Source organism: Antechinus flavipes, chromosome 6 (assembly GCF_016432865.1).
Source record: "Antechinus flavipes isolate AdamAnt ecotype Samford, QLD, Australia chromosome 6, AdamAnt_v2, whole genome shotgun sequence".
In the NCBI taxonomy this organism is placed as follows: Eukaryota; Metazoa; Chordata; class Mammalia; order Dasyuromorphia; family Dasyuridae; genus Antechinus; species Antechinus flavipes.
In genome coordinates, this window is record NC_067403.1 from 209,633,441 (window position 1) to 209,656,809 (window position 23,369).

At 38.3% G+C, this 23,369-nt stretch overlaps 1 protein-coding gene, 1 long non-coding RNA gene and 1 pseudogene across 2 annotated transcripts in view; 1 reads left to right on the plus strand and 2 right to left on the minus strand.

Moving 5' to 3' along the window:
* Positions 1-3,614, plus strand: part of LOC127541035 (uncharacterized) — a 116,607-nt gene extending 112,993 nt beyond the window's left edge. The window contains exon 2 of the long non-coding RNA XR_007948353.1: positions 2,831-3,614. This is a non-coding gene — a long non-coding RNA (uncharacterized LOC127541035). The remainder of the gene's footprint in view (positions 1-2,830) is intronic.
* Positions 3,615-5,207: 1,593 nt separating this feature from the next.
* Positions 5,208-6,529, minus strand: LOC127541029 (achaete-scute homolog 3-like). Its single transcript, XM_051966090.1, has one exon. It carries the CDS (start codon positions 6,450-6,452, stop codon positions 5,910-5,912), a length of 543 nt encoding a protein of 180 aa, XP_051822050.1. The 5' UTR covers positions 6,453-6,529; the 3' UTR covers positions 5,208-5,909.
* A 2,553-nt stretch (positions 6,530-9,082) lies between these two features.
* LOC127541033 (serum amyloid A protein-like) lies at positions 9,083-11,995 on the minus strand (annotated as a pseudogene).
* Positions 11,996-23,369: the final 11,374 nt, after the last annotated feature.

The following is a 23,369-nucleotide window of genomic DNA, read 5'->3' on the forward strand; positions in this document are numbered from 1 at the left end:
TCCTGAGAACAATGATTCTAACCAGAAAAGACCTGGTGGTTCTTGAGCATCCCAAATGCTCAGCTAATCCATCCGTAGCTCAGTTCTCCTTGAATATACAGAAGATGAAATCCCAGGAAAACTCACTGTGGGATATTTCCTTCTCCTTTTCTATATATCCCCCAGTACAAAGTCCTACTAAGCAACCCAACAAACTCCCTGATTGACACAGACAGCAGTAGGGGATGAGATATTGCTGTCAACAGAGATGGAATCAGCAGTTCTGACACCAACACCAGAGGCAGAGTAAAGATGTAAATCTTGGAGCTCCAAGTCTGAGAGTGTGATGGAAGAGCATCTGCCACATACTGCTCTCCACTCATTAATAACTACTCATGTTTCAATGGGCTGTCGGAGGAGTGTAATGACATCTTTTTAATGTCCATTTTTCAGATGAGCTCACTGAGACCCACAGGGCTTAAATGACTTGATAAGTAGCAAACATTACCTTCAGGTGCTGAAATCAAAATCTCAAGCTTAGTCCAGTCCTTTCTCTTCAAGACCACAGAGATTGTATGTCAAAGAATACTAATGTCATGGTTGTCCGTACCCTAACAGCCTGAAAGGCAGGGCAGAAGAGTTCTAAGAGGGTTAGTTGCCCAGGTTGGGATTTTGGAATTCAACTTGTTGCTTCCTCTATTTTTTACTTTCCTGTTTTCCAGGAAAGGAAAACCTTTCTTTGTAGGGGGCCCCAGCCACTAGAGAGGGGAAGGCTCTAAAGCAAACTAATTTGCAAATCAATGGAGCCGGAGTGGCAAAGACCCCAATCATTTCAGGCCGGCTGGTCTGGACTCCAAATACTGAGATGATTTGTTCCCTCTTCTTTTCCTCTCACTGCCCTCCCTTCTGTGCCACCTGGATGGAGCATCTGCTCTCTCTGTTTTCGACTCACGCTTTGTCTTCAATAAACATCCAAGCAAAGAATGAAGCTGTTTCCTTCTATGTGTGACAAGCTTGACAATTGTTGGGAAGCAAAGAGAGCAATGAGGGAGGACTGGAAAAATTGTGAGAATCCTAGAAACCAAAGTTTGCTTCAAATGTAATGAATAAGTCTATATGTGACTTCTGGGATTGGCTGAAACAGAATATTGATGGAAATCATAAAAAGTAAGGAATAGAGACTTCCTTAGGGATAGGAAGGTGAAAGAGCATAAAGGAATTGGGTTCTTCAGAATCACAATGAAAAATCTGGATTCGAGACTTTATAGAAAAATATTAGAAATACACAGTATGGGACACCTAGATGCCACAGTGGATAGAGCACAGACCCTGGAGTCAGGAGGCCCTGAGTTCAGATGTGATCTCAGACACTACTTACTCTGTGTGAGCCTGGGCAAGTCTCTTGATCCTTATTGCTTTACAAAAAATAAAATAAAATCAAAACAAAACAGAAACCCACAATATTTCTAACTTCCTCTTAACCCCAGAAAGATAAGAAATTTAATAGTGATCTATTTTTTAAATTATTCTATTTCCTGTCCTGTTAATCTGAGCATTTTATATTTTTATAACTATTCCTTCATATTATTTAAATTGCCAGTTTTATTTATTGGAAAGGGAGGAAGAAATAGTTCCTGATAATTGCTTTTGTTGCTTCCTCATTGATTAGGAATTCACTTTTTCCCCCAGTTTTGACATTATTGTCAGACTTGATATTCTCCTCCTTCTACGTTTTTCAGAACACCATTCTCTCTCAGTTCTCTCAGTCCTTCCCTCCTCAGTCTGTTTGCTGGACCCTCTTCCCATGAGTGTCCCTCAGATCCCACATCTATTCTGTGCTCTCTTTTCTTCTCCCTCGAGACTTCTTCATTTGGTGATCTCATCAGGTCCTTTAAATTTAATTATCATCCCTATGCTGATGATTCTCAAATCTATCTTCCCTGCCCTAATCTCTCTCCAATCTCGATTTCTTGCTACCTTTTAATCACCTAAAAGCGATATCCTAAATAACCTAATTCTAAAATTGAACTCATTATTTTCCCCTCAAACCCTCCATCCTTTCAAAATTTCCTATGACCATCAAGGGCACGACGACCCGTGCAATCCCCCATGCTCACAGTTGAGGTGTTTACCTTGACATTTCACCGTCCCTCACACCCTATATCCGATCTGTCACAAAAGCCTATTGATTTTTACCTTCGCAACATCTCCCAGGTACGCCCCCCCCCCCCTTCTCTCCTCTGACACTGCCATCTTTAAATACTTAAAGACCCTGGCGCCGGTCTTTATCATTTCACGCCTGGACAACTGCAATAGGCGATGGTCAGTCTGTCTGCCCCAACTCTTGTCTTTACTCCAATCCATTCTCCTTTCTGCTGCCGAAGTGATTTTCTAAAGCAGAGGTCTAAATATGTCGCCGCTTTCTCCGTCCGCCCCAGACTTTGCCTCCAAGAACAAAGAGGAAATTCTCCCTTAAGAATCGAATGAATGTGGAGAGTAATTGGGGGCAATGAAGGGGCCGGGCTAGGCGGGTTGCCATGGAGATTTGGCCAGCTGGAACGCTCTTCCTGAAGACCCTCCGATCCAATGGGGGCGCGGCAGCAGCTGGACGGGGCAATCAGACAGGTTGGGACAGAAATACCGTGACCTCATACGCCTCCCCACCCCCATCTCCAGCCTGCGCTGGGACGGAATGAAAGTGGGGAGTAATGGGAAGCAACGAAGGGGCTGGCGAAGGGGCCTCAGTTTTCCCAGATGACAGGCTGACAGACTAGAGCTGGAGGGACCTCAGATCACTTAGCCCAATCCCCTTTTTTCACAGCAGTCCAGAGGCTAAAGGGCCCCCAAAAAGGTGGCCGTCCAGTCACTCAGACGCTCCACGAGCCCGTTGCCAATATCAGCTTCGCCTGTCCTGGGGTTTCCTCGGCCCAGAAACTGGGGCAGAGGTTCCGTGAATTGCCTGTCAGCCAGCGAGTACTTGAGGTCAAATCTGACCCAGGGCTCCTCGGCTCCGGGCCGACCGGATACAAACTAAGCGGCAAATGCAAGCACCGAACCCTGGTCTTCGGTCAGCAAATGAATGCTCCTTCCGCTGCCTGAAGCCGGGCTCCCACAGCATCCCAAAGCGCATCTCCCGCCTCTGCTTCTCTTGGGGCGGAGAGAGACGAGCTCTGCCGCTTTAAAGGGAGACACTAATCTCGCTCGCTCCCCAAGAGTTATCACCGCTTCCCCCACTACGACTGATCCCATAAGAGACAGCGCTCTGAGCCAAGCCCGACGCCGAGCCGCGCTTTGCCTCCTTTCCATGAGTCCCCAGGCTCTCCTCTTGTCTGTTGCTGAAAAACAGAGTAACCAGAGGAATTGTGGTATGTGGGTCTGCAAGAGACTTCTCTGAGGAAAATAGGCGTGTCCACCGCCTTTCCCAAATCAGATGCCAGGTGGGAGACTGTTCTAGGACAGTAAACCAGCCCGAGCCACGAGAGTGTTAGCAGGATGGTGAAGGCATCTGAGAAGTGTTTGAGGAGGCCCTGGAGATGTTAAGCTAAACCTTTACGAAGTTGGGTTATTGTAAATTGCCATGACTTTCTGCCATACAACAGCATTTCAAATAAATAACATCATAATATTAAAACAAATTTTTTTTATTACTGGCCATTTGCTAACTGATTTCATTGCCTTGGTTTCCATTTATAATTTTAAAAAATTAATAGTATTTTTCCAAATACATGCAAAGATAGTTTTCCACATTCACCTTTGTAAAAAAATGTTTTCCAAATTTTTCTCCCTCTCTCCTTCCCAAGATAGTCAGCAATCCAATATAAGTTAAACATGGAGAACACAGCTTTAAAAAAAAAAAATTGAAAGTCTGTTAAATGAAAATCCCCATACACACCAAATAGTCATTGTGGAACATTTCATGGTAGTGAAGAACTGCAACAAAGCAGATGCCCATCAGTTAGTGAATGGCTAAAAGCACTGTGTGCCTGAATGTGATACTATAAGAAATGACACATTCAAAGGATATGAACAGACAATTTTCAGAGGATGAAATTGAAACTATTACCACTCATATGAAAGAGTGTTCCAAATCATTATTGATCAAAGAAATGCAAATTAAGACAACTCTGAGATACCACTACACACCTGTCAGATTGGCTAAGATGACAGGAAAAAATAATGATGAATGTTGGAGGGGATGCGGGAAAACTGGGACACATGCATTGTTGGTGGAGTTGTGAACGAATCCAACCATTCTGGAGAGCAATCTGGAATTATGCCCAAAAAATTATCAAACTGTGCATACCCTTTGATCCAGCAGTGTTTCTATTGGGCTTATATCCCAAAGAAATACTAAAGAAGGGAAAGGGACCTGTATGTGCCAAAATGTTTGTAGCAGCCCTATTTGTAGTGGCTAGAAACTGGAAAATGATTGGATGCCCATCAATTGGAGAATGGCTGGGTAAATTGTGGTTTGTGAATGTTATGGAATATTATTGTTCTGTAAGAAATGAGCAGCAGGATGAATACAGAGAGGACTGGCGAGACTTACATGAACTGATGCTAAGTGAAATGAGCAGAACCAGGAGATCATTATACACTTCGACAACGATATTGTATGAGGACATATTTTGATGGAAGTGGATTTCTTTGACAAAGAGACCTGAGTTTCAATTGATAAATGACGGACAAAAGCAGCTACACCCAAAGAAAGAACACTGGGAAACGAATGTGAACTATCTGCATTTTTGTTTTTCTTCCTGGGTTATTTATACCTTCTGAATCCAATTCTCCCTGTGCAACAAGAGAACTGTTCGGTTCTGCAAACATATATTGTATCTAGGATATACTGCAACATATCCAACATATAAAGGACTGCTTGCCATCTAGGTGAGGGGGTGGAGGGAGGGAGGGAAAAAAAAATCGGAACAGAAACGAGTGTCAATATAAAGTAATTATTAAATAAAAATTAAAAAAAAAAGAAATGACATATAATGAATAGAGAGAAGCAGCAAAATATTTAAATGAACAAAATCAGCAGAGCCAGAAAAACAATATACAAAATGACAGCATTGTAAGTGGAAAGAACTGCTACAAAATAATCAGTACTGAATACTGCAAAACTATCAAGAACTAACTTGATCTCAAAGAAGAAATACAATAAGACAATTCCTTTTACTCCTTAGAAGAGATGGGAGGTCCACAGATGTGATATAATGCATGTAGCCAAATTTTCAAAAATATATCAATTTTGCAGAACTAATTTTTTTACAAAAATTCTTTATTATGACCCCTCACCAGGCATCCTACATAAGGTAAGATTCAGACAGGGGATTGAAGTAAATGACCTCTAAACTTGTATCTAATAATAGCATCCTAAGAAGAAAAGTATAAAGTTCCATAAGAGACATGGTCTGGATGCTGAGTGAAATGAGCAGAACCAGGAGATCATTATATACCTCAACAACGTTACTGTTTGAGGATGTATTCTGATGGAAGTGGATCTCTTCGATAAAGAGAGCCTTAATTGATCAAAGATGGACAGAAGCAGCTACACCCAGAGAAAGAACACTGGGAAATGAATATAAACTGCTTGCATTTTTGTTTTTCTTCCCGGGTTATTTATACCCTGGGAATCCAATTCTCCCTGTGCAACAAGAGAACTGTTCGGTTCTGCAAACATATATTGTATCTAGGATATACTGCAACCCATTCAACATGTAAAGGACTGCTTGCCATCTGGGGGAAGGGGTGGAGGGAGGGAGGGGAAAAATCAGAACAGAAGTGAATGCAAGGGATAATGCTGTAAAAAATTACCCTGGCATGCGTTCTATCAATAAAAAGTTATTAAAAAAAAAAGAGAGAGAGAGACATGGTCTGATTCTGTAAACACTGTATCCTTAGGAAACGATTTCTTGAGACTTTGGCCCTATTTACACAATTGCAAAAATGGGGTCCATTTGGTGACTGGTAGTTGCCACAATAGCCTGACCTTTCGCAGGCTTCTTCTTGCCTTCCACTTCATGTCTGTAAAGCAGAGACTGCAGGTAGTTAATGTACTTGATGGCGGCTCGGAGGGTTTCAACTTTACTGAGGCGCTTCTCCAGATATTCCTCAGGCAGGTGATGACGAAGCTGGGCATAACCTTCACTGACACACTTGACTCTCTGTCTCTCCCTTTCATTTCTTTTCCTGATGAATGTTGGACCATAGGAGTAGTCACATCTTCCATAAGAGGGATACGGCATCTGAAAAGGGAACGAACAAGGATTTCCCAAGTTTTCCACAATCAACTGGTCAGTTGCAAAAGGGAGCACTGGCAGGTCTTCAGAGTAAGGGGATGAGGCAGGGGCTTCTGGACAGAGGTGGAAAGTGACAACGGGGTCCAGGTAGAAAGACCGAGTGAGCTGCATGTGGGGAGAGTCACTAAAGTTGGGCAATTTGTCAGACAGATTACAATAGTTATTGTTATCCATTATTCTCTTTGTAACTTGAAAGTATAAACAAATGTATTATTTCATCCAACAGCATTTGAAATAAATAACATAATAACAATAAGCCAAATTACAGTTACAGTTCTTCTAGCTCTAGACCTGGGTTCTTTTCACTACACTATGCCCCATCTTCCATCACCCAAAAGAGTTATCTTCTTAAGGTGCTTCTGTTATGTGGGCTGTTGAGTATTGCTTCTTATTTTAAAAACTAGATGGTGTATGACATTGTCAGAGAAATAAAGCAGTTAAAAACCATACAAAATCCATAAGGATAGTGGGATTAATGTAACTCTGATAAGTGAAAAATTCGATTCAAACTGATAAATTAGAAGATATTTACAAAAAATACTACAAGATTTTCAAATATTGATTTACAAAAATGCTTCTTATATACAACTTAACATCCAAACTGTTGGATAAACTGAAGTACATTTATCTATATTTAGTTCTCTCCTCATTGATAAAAAATGCACAAGTGTCCTGTCTCAGAGTGTAGTTTGTCATGTTATTTCTTTCAGCATGAGAATGTCATCACCAGATTACTCTATTTTGCCATGACTTTCTGCCAACATACAAAATTTTGGAGTTGCCATCTAGGGGAGGGGGTGGGGGGAAGGAGGGGAAAAATTGGAACAAGAGGTTTGCCACTTGTCAATGCTGTAAAGTTACCCATACATATAACTTGTAAATAAAAGGCTATTAAAATAAAAAAAAAATTTGGAGCTGGAAGCAGCTTAAAGACCCAACCAATTAGTGAATGTGAACTAAATATGTTCTCTACATTCTAACTCTTAGGTTCAGCCTCCAGAACCCACCACCTCCTGATCTGCCTATTCCACCTTACATCAAATCTAAAATTGGCTGAAGTTTGGAAACCACTGCAAATTTATTGGATCTCGACTAGTGATTTCATCAGTGTCATTTTTCATCTGTAACTTAAATCCATTCTTGTCAAAGACCAAGTTGGGGCCAAGGTCTTCTTGATTTCAGAGTTGGTGCTTTATCCACCACACCAAATTATATCCATGTTCTACAATGCTCTAAAAAGCCCAGGTATTTTTATTTACATACTACTATCCAGTTTTATCTTCTCTATGTTAGCTTTCTTATACAACTTATACAACTCAACTGATGTTGCACCAGAACCACTTCTTTGCTGAGAGTGTTACATGGGAAAATGTTTCCTCTATATCTCAAAGAGAAATTAGAGAAGGGAAAGGGACCCATAGGTGCAAAAATGTTTGTGGTAGCCCTTTTTGTAGTGGCAAGAAAGTGGAAATTGAGTGGATGCCCATCAGCTGGTGAATGGCTGATTAAGTTATGGCACATGAATGTAATGGAATATTATAGTTCTATAAGAACTGATCAGCAGGATGATTTCAGAAAGACCAGAAAACATGAACTAATGCTATGTGAAGTGAGCAGAACCAGGAGAAAGTATACTCAGTAATAACAAGATTATGTGATGATCGGCTGTGATGGCAGCTGTATTGGCAGATATTGTATATCACAAACTGAGCATAAAACTGTGGTTATGTGACATGGAGAAACAAAAGATGAAAGTAGCTAGACAGTAGCTAAGGGAATAAGAATTGGACATAGAGTTGGGAAGACTAGAGGTCAAATGTGATCATACACATTCACTAGCTATGTGACTAACCAAGAAGTCATATAACCTATGTCTGCCTGAATTTCCTCATCTCTAAAATGTGGATAATAATAATAACACTTACTTTCCAGGGATGTGAGGATAAAATTTAATAATGTTTCTAAAATGTCTTTTAAACCTCAAATCATATAAATTCAAGCTGTTATTATTGTTGTTGTTGTTCTAAGTATTAAGATGAATGAGCCATCACTATTTTGTCAACATTTTAAAATAATTGATAATGGTACAAATACTGAAGGACAACCCCAAAGACATACATTGGAGAATGGATAATAAGAGGTAGACTCCAATGGTTCCTTATACAAGCCAAAGTCCCCAAAGAAGCAAAGTACTAGAGAAAGAATACTGAGGGTGATAATCAATAATCAATAAGGCTAGACACTAGGATTGGCCCTTGGAGAGGGGAAGGTAGATATTGGGAATAGCTGAGTATGAGAAATGGAGAATCCAAGCAATCAGTGGCAAAGAAGAACAGGATGATAGTGCTTTGATGGCATCATTATATAGAAGAAAGAGTCAAGTAAAATAGTAATGCGGTGTTAACTGGAAGTCTGTTGTGGACCTATATTTTTTCCCCAAATTTTATTATTTTATGTTTCCTCAAGATTTATCAGAGGACACTTTGGACAAATGCTCTTGGATGACTAGGATATCAACAAAAATCAGGAACAGAGTGACTCAAAGACCAGGCTCAGACTGACTAGAAAGTATACAAGGTCGCTAAGACCAAATATATGATGCCCATCCTGGTATTTGACAGGAACTACAATCAGGGTCAAAGAGTCATAGATAACAGGATTGCTCTGGGTATAAAGAGAGTCAATCAGGCTTATTTTGGGTTAGAAATGCTGTTTATTGATTGATTATCAGCAGCTACAACTGTGTGCACCCAGGAGGCTCTTGACTCCAAGTGTATCTCATAAAAAATATCAGAAAGAAACAAGAGGGAGAAAGCAGCTCAGTATTTGGGATCCAGGCCTGCTGGTCTGAAGCGATTGGGATCTCTGCCACTTCGGCCCCATCTGTTGGCTTCCTGGACTTTCATGGAATCTTCCACATTTCGACCAAAACTTCCTCCCTGTAAGAATTCTCAACCATCACTGAAAGATAAAGAGTTTAAAGAAATCAGTGGTTTGGCTCTGGATCTGTCCATCTGGGTCTCCATCTCCCTCATCTCTGATGAGAAAGAGGGTAACACAATAAAAAAAGATAGAAACCTGGCTGGTGGTACTGCCGTGCAATCGGGCACCCCAAAGCTGGGGCTCAGGGATTAATTCTGTACTGTGCACAACTCAGCTCCTGCCAGGCAGCCTTTGCCTTCCAGAATCAGCCTAATGGGAATAAGTGGCTTAGAAATCCTCCTCATATGCTAAGGAGGGAATTGGTTTTGTTAGGTTATACAAATGTGTAGTGGGTTTTTCTTGCTTTCTGAGGGGGTGGAGGAACACAAGGTGAGTGGGAAAGAATTCAAAAATGAAAATAAAATTAAACTGCTTTTTTAAGAAAGAAATAATTTTCACTTATTCTCTGCTAATGGATAATAATGCTATCTAAATGAACTGATTTACTCAGTACTGAATTACAAAAAAGTGTTACTTTACAGAATTAGGAAAAAAATTAACAAAACTCTTTTGGAAGAATGGATGATGACAAATCTCAAGGGATGTAACAAAAAACAGTGGGAAATATAGAAGCCTACAACTTCTAGCTCTGAAACTATGGTACAAAAGAATAATCATTATAACTTTTTCATACTGCTTTTTTTTTAAAAAGTTGATCAGTAAAACAGATTAAGTACAAAATATAAATAAGTATAGCAGTTTAGTATTTGAGAAACCCAAAGATACTAATAAGTAGGGTTGGATCTCACTATTCAACAAAAGCTGTTGAAAAAACTGGAAAGCAGTTAGGCAGAAATTAGATCTAGATGGGGAGGCTAGGTAGCACAATGGATAGAGCACGAGCCTTGAAGTCAGGAGGACTTGAATTCAACTCTAGCCTCAGACACTTAACACTTCCTAGCTGTGTGATCCTGGGCGAGTCATTTAACCCCAATTGCCTCAGAAAAGAAAAGAATCTAGATGAACACTTTACAGTACATATATAATAAGTTCTAAATGAATATTAAACCCAAATTATCAACAACTCAGAGGAAGATCGAAGGACATACCTTTCATAATCATGGAAACTATGAAAACATAATTTGTGCAAGAACAAATCAGGAGACAAAATAATGAGATAAAAATAGGCTATTTCAATTATCGAGAACTGAACAATTTTTGCACAAACAAAAGGGATGAAGCTAAATTAAAAGAGAAACAGTTAACTGGGGAAAAAGTCTTTGTGATAAAAGTCTGATGTCCAAAATAACTGCAATACTCACTGAGTTACATAAGAACAAGTGCCCTTGCTCAACAGATAAATGGTCCAAGACTATGAATGGAAAGTTCTCAAATGAAAAAAAGAAAATAGTAGTCATATAAAAAATTCTAAATCATTAATAATAAAAGAAATATACATTACAATAATTTAAGACTCCACCTCATCTACATCACACTGGAAAAGATAACCAGAAAGGAAAATGATGATTCTGGGCTGGGCCATAGAAGGAAGGAAGACTAGTTCTCTGTAGATGGAGCTGTGAATTGGTACAGCCATTTTGGAAAACTACTTGGGTCTATACTCAATGAATGGGTATAGACAGAAAATGAATAAACCAGGAAAATAATTTATTCAATGGATACTACATTGTAAAGAGAAAGAAATTTGAAAAACGAGGGCCTCATTTCCACTCAGTGAACATAGAAAACTCCAGAAGATCAGTGAGGAAATGTGCTTCTCACATGTTGACAGAAAGCTAATGGGAAGAATAAGATACACACTCCCAACAAAGCAAATATCTGTATTAATTTAGCTTGACATTATTAATTTGTTATGGAGGAAAGTTTTCGTAATAATATGGTCAGAGAAGAGAGTTTGAAAGAAGACCAGCTGATTTTTATTGCACGTGAAAATGTGGAAATAATAGTTCAAAGGATTGTAGATGTATAACCTATATCAGATTGTTTGCTGTCTTGGAAAAGAGGAACTGAGAGAGGGAGGGAGAAAAAATAGGAACACAAAGTCTTACAAAAATGAACGCTGAAAATTACGTTTAGACGTATTTGGAAAAATAAACTACTACTAAAAAAAAGAAAGAAGAGCAGTAAGAAAGAAAAGCATCAGTGAAGCATCTAAGAAAGCACAGAGGGAACAGAAGGAAGTTTATGGGTAGACACTGACAACCAGGACAGTTTGGGGACTAACATATTGAATAGATAATATGCTTTTACAATTGGCAATAACAGAGATTCACAGTGACAGATAAAGACTTCCATTTTGTTATTCTTTCTATATGGAAATGTTCCTGTGATGGTGTCAGACAAGTTCAGAATAACTACAAATAAAAAATGCTTTAAAAGAAAAAACCAAATCCTCTCCCCAAGCTGCCTCTCGTTTGATGCAAGGTCAATATTGACAGCACGTGAAGCCTTGCTTTTTTTCTCTGCTGTTCAGACAAGACTGAAAGCTACTGCTCAGGACCCTGCTCTGGCCACTGGGAAATAGAAAGAGGAGCAGCCTCAGGAAGTTCAGCTTTTGGAAGCTTCTGGGAGTCCCCAGATAGGCCAAATATGCTCCATTTTCAGGACCATTCAAAAATTCATACCTGATCACTTCAGCTATCCAAGCCCCACCAGGTCCTCTCTGGGCAGCATCATAGTTCCCCCGAGCATGGAAGTATTTGTCTGAATTTTTATAGTTGGCTTCCCGCATGTCCTGGTAGGCTCTCCACATGTCCCCAGCACCTAGAGGGGCAGAACAATAGCAGAGGCAGCCTGAATCAGAACTGGCAATATGGGCCTGGCTCTAGTGGGGAGTGAGACTTCCCTTAGATTCAAGATTTTTTGAAATGGATGGCATGGGAAAGCATCTCTTCCCACCACTGGTCCCCAGTGGAAATGGCAAATCAAGATGAACCTTATAGCGCTTCACTGGGCTAATAATATCTAAAATATGAAACAAAGGACTCTGAAAACATAATTTCCCCCTGAAAATGTGGTATTTATCTCCTCTTTTATTATTGCTCCATTACTTTCAGAGAAGAGCCAGAACATCAAAATCTATCCTGAGAATATTATTGTTCTGTAAGAAATGACCAGCAGGATGAATACAGAGAGGCTTGGAGAGACTTACATGAACTGATGCTGAGTGAGATGAGCAGAACCAGGAGATCATTATACACTTCGACAATGATATTGTACGAGGATGTATTCTGATGGAAGTGGATTTCTTTGACAAAGAGACCTAACTGAGTTTCAATGGATAAATGATGGACAGAAGCAGCTACACCCAAAGAAAGAACACTGGGAAATGAATATGAACTATTTGCATTTTTTATTTTCTTCCCAAGTTATATTTACCTTCTGAATCCAATTCTTCCTGTGCAACAAGAGAACTGTTCAGTTCTGCAAACATATATTGTATCTAGGATATACTGCAACATATCTAACATATATAGGACTGCTTACCATCTAGGGGAGGGAGTGGAGGGAGGGAGGGGAAAAATCGAAACAGAAGTGAGTGCAAGGGATAATGTTGTAAAAAATTACCCTGGCATGGATTCTGTCAATATAAAGTTATTATTAAATAAAATTAAATTTAAAAAAAAAGATTTCTGGGAGGCTTTAAAAAAAAATCTATCCTGAGTTAAACAAAAGATTCATTCTTCTTTCAAAACCATGGGGCTCACTAATGCAGCTAAAAGATCTTTCTTCCCATCAGGTGGGGGGTGGGGAGAGAAGTGGCGAAGGACCATACCTATCAACCTTGCCTTTGCCATTGCTCAGGTACCAGAGTCTATTTCTGGCTGCATTTGCTCCCACCTCCCCCTTTTTCTTTGCAAACATCTTTCTGTGGATAAGACAATCTCCCTTCTCTCATCATTCTCTGCTCATGCAAAGCAACTGTATCAAAGGTAACATATCTAACTGTGCATACCCTTTGATCCAGCAGTGCTACTACTGGGCTTCTACCCCAAAAAGATATTAAAGAAGGGAAAGGGACCTGTATGTGCCAAAATGTTTGTGGCAGCCCTGTTTGTAGTGGTCAAAAACTGGAAACTGAGTGGATGCCCATCAACTGGAGAATGGCTGAATAAATTGTGGTATATGAGTGTTATGGAATATTATTGCTCTGTAAGAAATGACCAGCAGGATGAATACAGAGAGGACTGGAGAGACTTACATGAAACTGATGCTGAGTGAAATGAGCAGGGCCAGGAGATCATTATATACTTCAACAACAATACTATATGATGATCAATTCTGATGGACCTGGCTGTCTTCAACAATGAGATGAACCAAATCAGTTCCAATGGAGCAGTAATGAACTGAACCAACTACACCCAGCAAAAGAACTCTGGGAGATGACTATGAACCATTACATAGAATTTCCAATCCCTCTATTTTTGTCCACCTGCATTTTTGATTTCCTTCACAGGTTAATTGTACACTATTTCAAAGTCTGATTCTTCTTGTGCAACAAAATTACCATATGGATATATATACTTATATTGTATTTAATATATACTTTAACATATTTAACATATATTGTTCAACCTGCCTTCTGGGGGAGGGGATGGGAGGAAGGAGGAGAAAAGTTGGAACAAAAGGTTTTGCAATTGTCAATGCTGAAAAAATTACCCATGCATATAACTTGTAAATAAAAAGCTATAACAAAAAAAAATAAAATAAAATAATTTTTAAAAATAAAAAATAAAATAAAAAAAGGTGACATGTTCTTCAAGAGCCCTTTCCTAGGCAAGCCTGATCGAGGAAATCCAGGACATTCAAACCAATTCTGGCTATTGACACCCAGGACCAGGAAGAAGAGAAAGAGACTTGGGACAAGCTTCATTGATCCTGTCAGGTTGGAAGAAGGAAGTAGATGGATGCTCAGGGAGACTTGCCAGTGCTCATAAATCCCTTTTATTTTGGTGGGTTTTTTCATATTCCTTTCTCTACATTTGTGAAGTCCTTTCTTTTCTGAAGGAAGTGTTTAACATCTCCAAAGTTATTTGGACTGACAGGGGGGGTTTAAAGCACTTAATACAGGTCTACTTATTTGAGCTTCACAAAAATTTCATGAGATACATTTTATTTCCATTTTCTAGATAAAGAAACTCAGGTCTGGAGTGGTCAAATCCAGAGAAAGTTAAAAGGTTTAGACAGAACTTAACTGAATTTAACTTTACTCCTTTTCTAATTTTCATTTATGCCTGACACTTGGCTCCTTCTATTCCTTTTGCATGCAAAATTCTTCCTTTCTACCTGTCCTTCAAGAAGCAGCAGATCTGCCATTTCCTTCATGAGGCCTTCTTTAATTATTCCATTCTAGAGGAGCCCTCTCCTTTCTTAAATCTTCTTAACTTGTCCTGAGGCAAACAACATGATTGAGTCTGTGTGTGAGGTGAATATTAAGAACCCTTTCCATATGTAGTTGAAGAGACAAACATACATTTCTGCCTTTTTTGCATTTAAACCACCTCATCCTGGTTACCCAATTCTGTGTGACTCTGTGTGGGAGAAGGAAAAGAAAGGGCCGCAGAGATCCATGGAAATCATCAGGGGTCTTCTAGATTTGTCCCTCTCACGTTTCTTAGATGATGTGGGACTCATGGGTTACGTTCCTCTCCTTCTATATCTCTCCTGGTTCAGGTTTAGCTCCTGGACTGCAGCAGAGCCAGAACAGAGAGTATGTATCAGAGATGATCTTTCAGAAAGCATCCCAAGCCCCACTCTGCCACAGAAAGAACTTCCCATCCATCACCAGGGAACACAGTATAGCAGTAAATATTCATGGCAGCCATTTTTTGTTTGACAATGATTTAACTATTTTCCCAATGAGATCGTCAATCTGTGAAGATGGGAGATGTGTCTTATACTTCTGTTGTATTCCATAGAACTTACCACAGTCTTTTTTTTTTTTTGGAGGAAGCTTCTACTAATGTTATTGTTTTTTAAAAAATAATAATAGCTTTTTATTTTTCAAAATGCATGCAAAAATAGTTGTCAACTTTCGCTCCTGCAAAACCCTGTGTTTCAAATTTTTCTCCCTTCCTCCAAAGAGGTTGGATTAATTCCCATCTAAGGTAAAAGTGAAGATGTTTTCTCTCACTTCTTCCTCCTTCCTTCTTATCTACTTTTAGGGAATTTTCCCCTTAGAATTCTATTCCCTTTGTGGGATATATATAGCTGGACAAATTGTAGGATATAATTTTTTTCATATTCCTTCCTCCACATTTGTGAAGTCCTTCCTTTTTTGAAAGAAGTGTTTAATATCTCCAAAGTTATTTGGACTGAGAGCAATCCTTTTATTCTAACCAGGTTCAATTAGCTCTAAGGAAAACCCCAAAGCAATGTGTAGATGGCATATTACTGTATTACTGTGCTAAATTTTATTTTGCTGTCCAATTAATTGTTATTACTGTGCTAAAAGAGATGATGAGTTCAATGACCTTAGAAAAACATGGAAAGATATATAAAATAATGTTTGTTTTCAAAACAACTTTGAGTGAATAAATTATTTTATCTATTATAAATATCCAAATTAACTATAATGGACATATGAAGAAAGATGCCATCTGCTTCTAGTGAAAAAACTGATAAATATTTTTACATCCATACAGATATGCATATCTGTGTAGATGTAAAAAATATTTATCATATATCATATCATCATACCCTAGATATGTATATATATATACCTAGATATGTATATATAGGTGAGTATATATATATAAATACATATATATTGCCTAATGATAGTCATTTCTAGAGTAAGGTAGGGAGGGTAGTCAAAAAAGAAGAAAAAAAGAAATTTACATGATAATTTTGTTGTGTATTTGAAAGGAATAGCAAGTTATGCTTAGTAGATTTGAAGTTTTATATACGATCATCTTTTATGGTATTGTTATGGGAATGCTTGTTCTAGTCCATAAATATGTATTAATGTAAAAAATAAAAGAAATTTTAAAAGAATTCTAATCCCTTTATAGGATTTTTTGGTGCAGATTTTCAAAATTCAATATACTTAAGTGAAATGTTTTTTCTTCATTTTTTGTTAAGTGTGATTGTAAATGCTATCCCAGTGTGTGAATGAGGTGAGGGGGAATCACTGAGATAAACACTGAGGAGATTTTTCTTTATACTTCACAGATTATATTCCACTTCCTCGCTCAGTACATTTTAAAAACTATTCTCTGTGTGTACAGGTGTGTATAGATCTATACATATGTATGTATAGATCTATATCCATATCTACATACATACATACATATGAGCTTCTAGTCCATTGAAATCAACCTCCAGAACTTCAGATCTTTTTTTTTTTTATTTTATTTTATTTAATAATAACTTTATATTGACAGAATCCATGCCAGGGTAATTTTTTTTACAACATTATCCCTTGCACTCACTTCTGTTTCGATTTTTCCCCTCCCTCCCTCCACCCCCTCCCCTAGATGGCAAGCAGTCCTATATATGTTAGATATGTTGCAGTATATCCTAGATACATTATATGTTTGCAGAACCGAACAGTTCTCTTGTTGCACAGGGATGAATTGGATTCAGAAGGTAAAAATAACTTGGGAAGAAAATCAACAATGCAAATAGTTCACATTCGTTTCCCAGTGTTCTTTCTTTGGGTGTAGCTGCTTCTGTCCATCATTTACCTATTGAAACTCAGGTCTCTTTGTCAAAGAAATCCACTTCCATCAGAATACATCCTCATACAATATCATTGTCGAAGTGTATAATGATCTCCTGATTCTGCTCATTTCACTTAGCATCAAGAACTTCAGATCTTTTCCAAACACTTTACAACCTATACCTCCCTTATATTGCACTTGTGAAGTTGTTTGTTTCAACCAGTTTTAGATACCACTTTTGCTTTAGCTCTCTTAAATTACTAAATTTAACTGTCAAGAAACTGCCAAAATCTTCTTAAATCTATCTCTGTCAATTAGTGATTCACGACTTGTGTTCATTTACCAATGCACAAAGGATGCAGTGACCTGAATAGTTGGTAAAAATGTGATATAGCAAATAGAAAAGCCCAGATGCCAAGGGTATTTCACTAGAAGCCATCCTCCAAGATATTCACTCAATAATAACTACTCCTGGGATATGCTTACACAACTAGTTATGAATTCAACTAAAGTACTATTGGCAAGTTCACATCCTTCTAGTTTATCCACAAGAAATGCATCAAAGATTTTGTCAAAGACTTTGCTAAAAACCTATATTTCCCTTATTTGCCAGCTGAAAAAAGAAAAGGAAATTAATCCAGCACATGACCTGTGCTTGATGAAGCCATGGTGAATGTTTCTATCTACTCCTTCTTCTGTTTGATGATCACTTGATATCCTTTCAAGAATATTCTTTTATTAATTTAAGCTATCCTTTTGATAATGCATTCTGAAATTTTGTCAAAAATTAAAGTCAAACTCCCTGGCCCATATGGTCTAACGCCCAACTTCTTGATTCCTTTTAGGATCTTGTAACTGAATGTGGGGGTCACAAAATTATGACTTATCACTAAACATTTACCCAGGGTTACGTAAAAATTTCTTGGCTGAAAAGGGGTCACGAGTGGAAAAAGTTTAAGAAGTCCTATCTACAGAATTCACTCTTTTTTTTGATGAACATATGTACAACAGTTATCCTACCTTAATACTCTTCTATGTTACTTAAACTTTCAAACCACCCCAACTCTCAGTTCTTTCAGTATTCCAGGACATAGTTCAACAAGGCCATGTGATTTAAAGACACTCTTTCAGTATCCCCTTATATATTCATTGGGCACCATTTCCACAGTAACCATGTATTTTATGTCCTTTCCAGTACAAAAATCATCATTCTCAACAGAAAACACAATGAAAAATTATTTAAATATCTTTTTTCCTCTCTGCTGTCAGTTGTCATTTCTATTTTTCATATCCACCCCATCTTTCTTTTGATTTTGTTTTTCCAACTTTTTCTCTTTTTTAAAAATATTTTATTTTATTTCATTTTTAATAGCTTTTTATTGACAGAACCCATGCCAGGGTAATTTTTTACAACATTATCCCTGGCACTCACTTCTGTTCCGATTTTTCCCTCCCTCCCTCGACCCCCTCCCCCAGATGGCAAGCAGTCCTATACAGACTTTTTCTCAAAAATAAAAATATTTTTTTCTGGATTGATCTTCTGTTGTTCTGTAAATATCATAGTAAAGTGGGCGCTTGTGCTATTTTAGAAAGCTACAAGACCCCTAGTTGTCTTGAGAGATGAATAAATCCCTTAGCTGTCATTTCAGATTGACCCAACAACTTTTTCTAGTAATTCTCATTGCCTAATCTAGTGAACATCTTCTATTTATTGTAATATAAGATGTGCACCAGAATAGGTAATAACTCTTGTCTTTTAATATTTTTAACTTAAGTCATGGGGTTGGAAGTTTATTTTATTTCTTTTTTTAATTCAACTTCAAAATGAATATGTAAATGTTTCAGTTGAAAAAAAAGCCCTTTGAGAGCAACTGATTTGCTAGGATCACTCACTCCTTTCTAAAAAGGCCCGTTGAAGACTCTTGGCTAACCTTTGGCCCTGTTAGCAAAATGTAAATAAACAAATGTTTAATTACTTTCAGTAAGACAGAAAACTAAAGCTTTATTGTGTTACTATTCCAGCTCTTGCCAAGGCTGGAGTTGGGGTATATTGGCCCAGGTGGTGATTAGAGAAAGCCCTAACGATTCCATTTCAGGAAAGGGTAAAAGTCCAAGAAAAGTCAGCAGATCTCAATAATGGGCACCAAAGAAAGAGAACATGGTGAATAAAAGACTGAAATCTGGGACTTCATCCCTTGATATATCATTATCAGATGGAAAAATGCAAATGACAGACCAATATTACTGATAATAACAATGTTGATGCAACATGTTGATTCACTGTCAGAACTAATAACCTGTTCAAAATTTACCCATTAAGGTCAAATAGGATTTAAACTCATAAAACTACGACAGTTTAATACATCCGAGAAAGTAACACAAATTATACAGAGACATCAATCATGATTTTTTTTCTGTTTGCTTTCCTTGACCTGAAAGAAACCTATTATTTCCCTGAATCAGACCTTTGAAACAGATGTTGGCAACAGAAATCTAGGCTGTCTCAAATAATGAAATTTATAGCTTATGTCCATTGAGGCAATAAGCTAGAGAAGTGAAAATGTACCTGATACTGGCAAAAAAAAAAAAACAAACAAAACAAAAGCCCTTTCATTAAAATATAGTATTTGGTTGTGGTTTTTAGAAAATAAAATGATGTTGAAATGTAAAGAGAGTTAGCCAATATAATCAAACTGACCTTTTTGAAACTGATGCTCATCACCATTGAAATGCAAGTTTCAGGAGAACATCCTGTGAGTGGTGTCTAAGTCATGCAGAAAGAAGGTAGAGTGACCTAGATGGACCCCAAAGGGCCATGATTGGAAGGAGATTAAAGGCAGTGGCCAGATCATAGACTTGAAAGTGATAAGGGAATCCAGAGAGCATGTGAAGCATTTTGAAGCTTTTCCACAAGTGGGAGAAATAAGAGCCAGCATTAGGGAATAAGGCCTTTGTTAAGAGATAGCTCGAAATTAGAGCTGACACATACTTCTTCCTTTCCCAGTCCCTCTACACTAGAGTTTCTATTAACCACATCCCCTTTGGGATCTCAATGGTGCTTGCTACTGGACCCTGGAACCCATTATTAACTTGTGCTGTTGATAACCCCAACCACTTTCATGACCAGGAATAATCACAGAAAGCCTCATGGAAGGGAGGGTATTTTGTTTAGGTCTCCAAGGATGTTCTAGACAAGGAGGAGGGAATTGTCAGAGATATGACAAGAGGAAAGGTCCAAGGACCGGAATATGCACATTGCATTATGAGGGATGGTGGACACATCCTGTGGCTTGGGGAGCACATCCAGATGGCCTAAACAATGGGAAATCAAGTTGTGGGTGTGTACGTTTACTTATGGGCTCAGACTATGGAGGCTGAATCCTTATCAAAAATGATTCACAACCAGAGATTTTTAAATAGTGACTTCTAGCTCATGGAACTCTTCTTCCTCAGAAAGATGAAGAACTAGACAAAGCCTATGTCCCTCCTCCCAAGAGATTAAATAGTGGACCACAATCACTTCAATTAAATAACAGAAATGGAAGGTAGAATAGTACAATCTAATATTTTATTAATATTAATATATGAAAATATTGATATTTTTATTTGGTATTGATAAAATGAAAGTTTAAATAAAATTTGGAAAACTGAAATTTGAAGAAAATATGCAGATTGTTTTATAAGAGTCAAGAAATCAAAGATTTTGGTTGTGCAATCTGGAAAAGATAAGAACATAGTGAAGCCTATAAAACTATTTCAATGAGGAAAGTGCCAGTGCATGAATCTCCAACTTACAGCGCTTTGTTTTCGAAACTGGCTTCCTATTGGTTCCATTGAATAATGGACTGGGATAAATAACAGCCCTCTCCTCCACTAAAAAGCTGCACTCTCCCCTCAGCTTCCCTATAGATCAGGAAGGAACAGAGAGAGAACACACATGAGTTCAAATCTCAATGAGGCATTTTCCTCTTCTATTCTCAATAGACCCTTTTTTATGCAACTTGATTTAAAGATTCTCTTGAGCAGGAACCATGTTTCATGATTCCTTAATAGCAACAAAAAAGACTCTCAATAAGTGGCATGCCAAATGACTCAGTGAGCCTCTGTTGGAGAGCATGAAATGGGGAACAAAGTCTTTTCTGTCTCAGAGTTGGCTCATGGTGGGTGGTAAAAATAGGTTTTGGGTGAGAAAGCATTTTCCATAAGGTGCTTCTAGATCTTTCAAATGCCAAATAATTGTAATTTAAATGAAAACAAAAGAAAATGAGAAAGTAGGCTCCTTGGTCTTAAAATATTTGTCATAGGGGAAACGGTGGGCTTTGCTGTCTCTCCCTGATCATCTTCTTCCCAAACTACAGCCCATCTGACCAGATAAAGCTCATTACGGTCATCTTCCTCTTCTCCGTGGTCCTCTGTGTTCAGAGTCAAAATTGGGTCGAAGATACTGCAAGTGTCTTAGAGGAGACTACACATGAAGGTAAGCTCCGTGTAGGATAGGATGGGTTTCCTACAGTTGGCCGTCCTTAGATATAGTATGAATGGAAGGCAGTTTTCCATTTGAAATTAGTACTCCCTAAGAAATGTAAAAAAGATAAATGAGGATTTATCAGGAAGGTGCCAGGGAAATACAGAGGATTTGAGTTCATATTTTGCTTCTGAAACCACTGGCTCTGTGATCCTGGGCAAATCACCTAACCTTTGAGTGCCCAGACACCTCTCCAAGATGAAGGAGCAGGTTCAGTCCTTGTGAAGGAGAATTTCCCACCACAAATTCTCCACTGAGGACAATCCAAACCAGAGCCTCGGTGCTTCAGGGCTTGGTAGTATCAATATTTAAGTTTATCAGGTGGGCTCTGCTGCCCAGCTTAAGAAAGAGGACCACCACGATGGGCTAGTGTTCTACACAAAAGCAGGCCTCTTCTCTGAAAAAGACAAAGGTCAAGAATGGAGAGAAGATGCAATGAAATACAGAACCTTGTATCAGGGTACAAGGTCAATTTTTTTTTGTTGTTTTTAGTTAAGCTTTTTATTTTTAAAATATACACATGGATAATTTTCAACCTGATCAATATTTAAACCTGGGCAAAAGTGACAAATTTTGAATTGCATTTTCAGATTCAGTGTTAGAAATGGTAAGGTTTTTTTTTAAGTAATGTTGGCAACTTGCTATTTGAACATACTATTTCCGTGAGTACCTTGGGACTAGGGAGAACCCAGGAAGATCAGTCTTTAAATCTCGATTTACATCACTGTTCCACCTCCGCTTTTGACTAAAGGTAGTCTTTTTTCAGAACCTAGGATGGTGTTGAAAGACTTAGCGGGCACGAATGAAACTATGTTAAAAAAAAAATTAGAGAATGACCTTGAAATCCTTGAGAACAATGATTCTAACCAGAAAAGACCTGGTGGTTCCTGGGCATCCCAAATCCTCAGGTAATCCATTCCTAGCTCAGTTCTCTTTGAATATACAGAAGATGAAATCCCAGGAAAACTCACTGTGGGATATTTCCTTCTCCTTTTCTATATATCCCCCAGTACAAAGTCCTACTAAGCAACCCAACAAACTCCCTGATTGACACAGACAGCAGCAGGGGATGAGATATTGCTGTCAACAAAGTAGGAATCAGCAGTTCTGACAGCTAGATGCCACAGTGGATAGAGCATAGAAGAAATAGTTCCCGATAGTTGCTTTTGTTGCTTCCTCATTGATTAGGAATTCACTTTTTCCCCAAGTTTTGACATTATTGATCAGACCTGATATTCTCCTCGGTCTACGTTTTTCAGAACACCATCTCTCTCAGTTCTCTCAGTCCTTCCCTTCTCAGTCTGTTTGCTGGACCCTCTTCCCATGGGTGTCCCTCAGGTCCCACATCTGTTCTGTGTTCTCTTTTCTTCTCCCTCGAGACTTCTTCATTTGGTGATCTCATCAGGTCCTTTAAATTTAATTATCATCCCTATGCATATTTTTCCATTCAGTGTCACTTTCTGCTCTTCTTCAAAGAATCTATTCTATCTCCTGACTTAGGGCCTTTTCTTTGTCCCCTACACCTGGAATGATTTCTCTCCTCGTCTCTTCCTAGCTTCCTTCAAATCACAACTAAAATCCCACTTTCCATATGAAGTCATTCCCAATCCCTCTTAATTCTAGTTACCTTTTTCTCTTGATGATTTACTATTTATCTTGTCTGCAATTTGTATAAATGCTCTTGCTTCTTCTTTACTCTATTAAATTGTAGACTCCTCCATTTTTTTCTCTTTTTTTCCCTTAATGCCTGACCTTTCTATTTGTCACAGTGTAAGACATGTTTCTGGACCCAGTTATGTATTTATATAACAAGAGATGGCACAGATATCTATTCTCCTCGAAAATCATTTTGTATCCATTTTGTATTTATAAGTTTAGAGCCACAATGGCCCAGTACAGGTGAAATTAATATTCAAGTATTGTTCATTCTTCTCCACTATTCCCTTCTTATTGTATAAA